The sequence below is a fragment of the Solanum lycopersicum genome, chromosome 9 (assembly GCF_036512215.1).
Source record: "Solanum lycopersicum chromosome 9, SLM_r2.1".
Classification (NCBI taxonomy): Eukaryota; Viridiplantae; Streptophyta; class Magnoliopsida; order Solanales; family Solanaceae; genus Solanum; species Solanum lycopersicum.
Window position 1 is genome coordinate 50,999,037 of NC_090808.1, and position 5,615 is coordinate 51,004,651.

The window sequence follows — 5,615 nt, forward strand, 5'->3', positions numbered from 1 at the left end:
AAAATGTGCTTGGGAGGGATTGAAATAAAAGAAAAGGGAGAAACCACCTCTTGAATCGCCGTATGAGACTTATAAATTATTATGCAATGAACTCTTGACATGTGCTTGGATTTGACCTTTTCTCAAAAACAAAGCTTGGCATGTTCTTGGGAAGGATTGACAATAAAAGAAAAGGTAGAGATCACTTCTTTAATTGCCATGTCAAACTATATATTTTTATGCAAAGAAAACTTGAAGGGCCCATATTCAAAAATCAAATGGTAGCAAGCATACATGAAGGACAATTAAATACCAGACAAGATGTTACCTAGTCACAAATTTCCAGATAAGAGTTGCTTAATCCTCAAAATATATTAAGCCCTAAAAATTGACAGGATACACTGACAAAAACTTCAAACCTAAGAGATCAGTTGAAATAATTTTCCCAGCTGCTAAGAATGGTAAAAAATTATGAACAATTGAAAACTGAAACACTGAATTGACATAGAAAAAGAAAAATGCTAAAACTAAGGTAGACATAATAGTAAGTTTAAAATTGAATACTTACTTCACGTGTGAGGGAGAAGTGTCAAGCCAAACAGGAGATGCTCGTAGGACTAGCTTGTTAACTCCATCAAGCATATGTTCAACCATCACCAAACTTGAAATTACATACCTGCACATGCTCATTTCTTTATCAACATACTTCGACCAAAGAGGCCGAAATTTGTTAATTGCATTATCGAGCCATGGTCTCATATTCCCATTGAAATGGACCACAGAGACATTGCCGATATCATTCATGCTGACGCTTGGATTAAAGTGAGGGTCTAGTACATGCCAAGACTTATCAAGTACCTTTGTTGTGGAGTAAAATGTGATCAAACCTGGAGGCAATGTTCCTAATCTCCATAATGTCCGATTTTCAATATGCAAAATATTAGTAGCTCTATTAGTCAGAATGAATAAACTTGCAGTTAAAAGTAGTCCTGGAAAAAGCTAATTAAACCCAGTTAAGAAATAGGACAATGTGACTTTTAGCAATACAAAACCTAGAGTGTAATATCACACACTCTATGGAGAAGCAGAAGACATCTGCAAGCATATATGGGGGAGATATATTTGCTTAATACAGAACACTATGACATCTACTAATCTAGAAACTTCAAAGAAGCTAACTGCATCTCACCATGTTCTGCAAGTAATGGTATTCTTCAGTGGACTTCTCCCTCCTCCAAGCATTAAAGTCAAAGAAGTTCATTCCAAAAGCCCATGCACATGCTTTGGGGTTAAACTTGTTTTTAATCAATGGATGTGAGAAATCCATCAATTATCGATAACGATAGAATGAACCAAAACATGTCTCTACAGCTCCATTCACCTTACCATCCATATCTATTTTCCAGAGGCCTGTCAGATCCCTCTGAACAACTACATCATCGTCCAAGAACAAAATCCTGTGCAGCTTGGGATACATTTCGGGCAAATAGAACATAAGGTGGTTCATTATTGACAGATGGATGTCACGACCCAAATCCGGGCCGCGACTGGCACCCACACTTACCCTCCTATGTGAGCGAACCAACCGATCTAAACCTTAACATTTCAATGTAATAGCAACAGAAAGTAATGCGGAAGACTTAAACTCATTAATAAAACCAATTCAATAACTAGCAATATTCAACATCTATTATTCCCAAAACCTGGAAGTCATCACCACAAGAACATCTACAATCAAATGACTAAACTAAGAGTATTCTAAAAGCTAAAAATACATAAGAAGCTAGTCCATGCCGGAAGTTCAAGGCATCAAGACTTGAAGAAGAAGATCCAGTCTAAGCTAGAAGCATTAGCTCACCCTGATGATCCGATGTGACGAAGACTGGCTAGAGTTACTGTTGAGTCGAAGATGACGGCACGTTTGCTGCACTCCACAATTAAACACGAAGAAAACAATAAAAGTAGGGGTCAGTACAAAGCACGGGTACTGAGTAGATATCATCGGCCAACTCAAAATAGAAATCGATATATATCAAGTAATATCATAAAATCAACTATGATACTCAACATGTAGCAACAACAAGCACTATATCGTTAACAATTACCGTCAAGTTCACACATGAGGACTCAAGCCTCAATACCATACTCATTTGGGAATCATGTTCATTAGATTGAGTATATTTACATCTTTCAAGATTCATTATCTTTATTTCTCTTGTGTCGGTAAGTGACACTCCGCTCCCTCATATTCATTAATCCTCTTGTGTCGGTACGTGACACTCCGATCCCCTAAATCTACGTGTCGGTTCGTGACACCCGATCCCCTAAATCTACGTGTCGGTTCGTGACACCCGATCCCCTAATTCTACGTGTCGGTTCGTGACACCCAATCCCCTAATTCTACGTGTCGGTTCGTGACACCCGATCCCCTAATTCTACGTGTCGGTTCGTGACACCCGATCCCCTAATTCTACGTGTCGGTTCGTGACACCCGATCCCCTAATTCTACGTGTCGATTCGTGACACCCGATCCCCTAATTCTACGTGTCGGTTCGTGACACCCGATCCCCTAATTCTACGTGTCTGTTCGTGACACCCGATCCACTAATACTATGTGTCGGTACGTGACACTCCGATCCACTAATTCTACGTGTCGGTTCGTGACACCTGATCCACTAATATCATTTTGTAAATCATCAAGCCTTCTCTATACCAAGGCATCCTCAATCCCATTACTTTAATTCATCAAGCCTTCTTCTATACCAAGGCATCATCAATCCCATTACTTTAATTCATCAAGCCTTCTTCTATACCAAGGCATCATCATTAATAATGTATATTAAAGTTTCTTTTCAAGATTTGGGATTCAATATTTTCATCATGATTATCTTATCACAATCACATAATCATATTCATGCAAACATACATTTAAGCATATAGTAGGGTTTACAATACTACCAATACATATCATTCTCTATTAAGAGTTTACTATGAAAGCATGAAAACCATAACCTACCTCCACCGAAGAATTGCGATCAAGTAAGTTAATCCTCAAAGCTTGGTGTTTTCCTCTTCTTCTCGATCGTTTCTCTCTCAATTCGTTTCTCATTCCTTCTCTTTGTTCTTTCTAGTTTTCTTTATTCAACCCTCTTTCTTTTACCCTAATTAATATATAATTAAGAATAAAAGATGACAATAATACCCTGCTAATTAACTTAGGGTTACCTCTTTTAACCCCCAAGAATTTGAGTTATTAATATAAACCCACGAAATCTATAATTAAGGAAAGAATATTCCAAAAACGTCCCTTAAAACGTGTAAGGAAATCCGATTCTGCCTGGGATTTGCGCAACCTGTGACGGGCCGTCGTGCCTGCGACGGTTCGTCCTACAGGTCGTCGTGCCTGCGACGGTCCGTCCTACAGGTCGTCGCAAGGGTCAGAGAGTCAATTTCTACTGAACAATCTATGACGGTCCGTCACGCGTGTGACGGTCCGTCCTGCCATTCCGTCACGAACTTCAGAGAGTCATTCCCTGTACCAAATTCTCAAGAGTTGAAGTGTTTTGAAACAGTGGATCACGACGGTCCGTCGTGCCTATGACGGTCCGTCCTGCGTGTCCGTCACAGAGTTCAGAGAGTCGATTTCAGCACCCAAATTTCAGAATTTCTAAGTGTTTAGAAACGAGACCCTGCGACGGTCTGTCGTGCCCATGACGTTCCGTCGTGGGGTCCGTCCATTCTGCCAGTTTTTCCAGAATTGAAGTCTGTTGCTCAAAACGACTAAACGGGTCGTTACAATGGAGTTCCTAAATTTCATATTATCCTTGGTTGCATGCATCATTGCAAATTCAAGTTGCTTAAGTACTGGGACATAAGAAGCACTGGGACATAAGAAGCACTGGGACATAAGAGGAGTTGAAGAACTTAAAATCTTCAACAACCTTCACTTCAATGTGAGCTCCACTGTAATCTTTCATCTTGAACATAACTTGCATAGCCCAAAAGTTCACTTTATCAGTCACAATATGAAAGAAGTGTTGTGATGGATTTTTCGAATTATTTACAGCTGAGTTCATAACAACTGAAGCAGCAAGCACATTATGAGAGAAAGCTGCATAATGATAAAGCTTAGGATCCTCAAACTCCAATGGAGTAGGTTTCCCATCATCTATATATGTATTTCTTCGAATGTGCAATGCGTTCTTCCATCAACCTCATTGACAAACAATGCATACTCTCTGGAATAGACTTTGCAGCTATCCAAGCACCTTGCTTACTTGCCTGGGTTAATTGCTCCTTCAGTGCAAAAACAGTGTCTTTTACCCTTGAGCTAAAAGGATTCGATTTCAAGCCTAGAATGGAACTATTATTAGATCGAACCCCATACAAATCACCCTATTTAAACAAAAAACATGGAATTAATACAAAAAAAGGCATAGAAGATTGAACAGCGAAGGATAGGACATACTAGACGATGATGGGAACTATTGCAGGAGGAGACGTAGAGAAAAGGGAGAGATGTTAAAAGGAAAAAGGCAACCGCGACAAAAATGGTGAAAAATCTAAAGGTGATAAAGTGCTTTAACGGCCGATTCTCCGAATGGAGCTCTGAAGATCCATCGAAACTGGCCGGAGTGGAACAGTTCTGAGAAGCACCGAAACTGACAGGGGAAATGCAACAATAAGAGAGTGGATTCCGCAGCAATCGGACCATATTATTGTTATTCATTTCATTTACTTGTTCATTCTTGTGTTTATCCACTCATTTCTAATTTTCTACCTATCTTCATGGAAACTACATAAAAATCCTTTAATACTTAAATTATACTGGGTGTTTTAAATACCCCTTAACCCGTTACATCATAGTCATGAAAGTATTTTTTATTAAACACTTTTTAAGATTAAATATATTAATTAATTAATTTATAAATGCATATCTCCATTCACTCTCTTTCTTTCTTCTTTGTTGTTCACCATTTCAACCTTCAATACTTATTTTTCTTCTATTTCTTCACTATTCAACAATTTTTTTAAATAATTAGAATGAAAAAATTTACTATAATATTCATATTATCTATTTCGAACCCACCCCACGAATTTACCCTCTTGGAGAATAATTTTTTTAAAAAGTCAAAGTTTTTCTTGACAACTCTAATAAGAAATGAACATTGCATAAGAAAGTTGATAAAAAAATATAAATTCTATGAGAAATATTTGAATAAATCTAGAAATCAAAATGAGTCACTCAAAATTCAAGAAAGTTTACTTTACAAAATCGACATCAATAATATAGAGCAAAATCAACGTCAATAAAATGACTTTGGTATTGAATTTTACGATTTAGTAAAGAAATAGTAAAATGAAAATAGTTTTTTTTTCAATGGAGAAAAAAGTGTATTGAGGAATACAAACAAAATGAAAAGAAAAAAAATTAAAGAAATTAAAAGGAGAACCACTAATTCTATATACCTCTAAATAAAAAATTACATATTTTTAGAGAGTTAATATATCAAGAAAAAATATTTGAAATATTAATTATATATGGGATAATGAACAAGTACCCCTCAACCTATGCCCGAAATTTCAGAGACACACTTATACTATACTAAGGTCCTATTATCCCTCTGAACTTATTA

General features: G+C 37.2%; 1 protein-coding gene across 1 annotated transcript; it reads right to left on the minus strand.

The window, feature by feature from the left end:
- Positions 1 to 392: 392 nt before the first annotated feature.
- LOC101257106 (galacturonosyltransferase 8) lies at positions 393 to 4,693 on the minus strand. Its single transcript, XM_010328182.2, is given in 6 exon segments — positions 393 to 926; positions 1,159 to 1,501; positions 3,779 to 3,858; positions 3,893 to 4,154; positions 4,156 to 4,374; positions 4,448 to 4,693. Coding segments are annotated over 6 exon segments (1,533 nt in total). The 3' UTR covers positions 393 to 543.
- Positions 4,694 to 5,615: the final 922 nt, after the last annotated feature.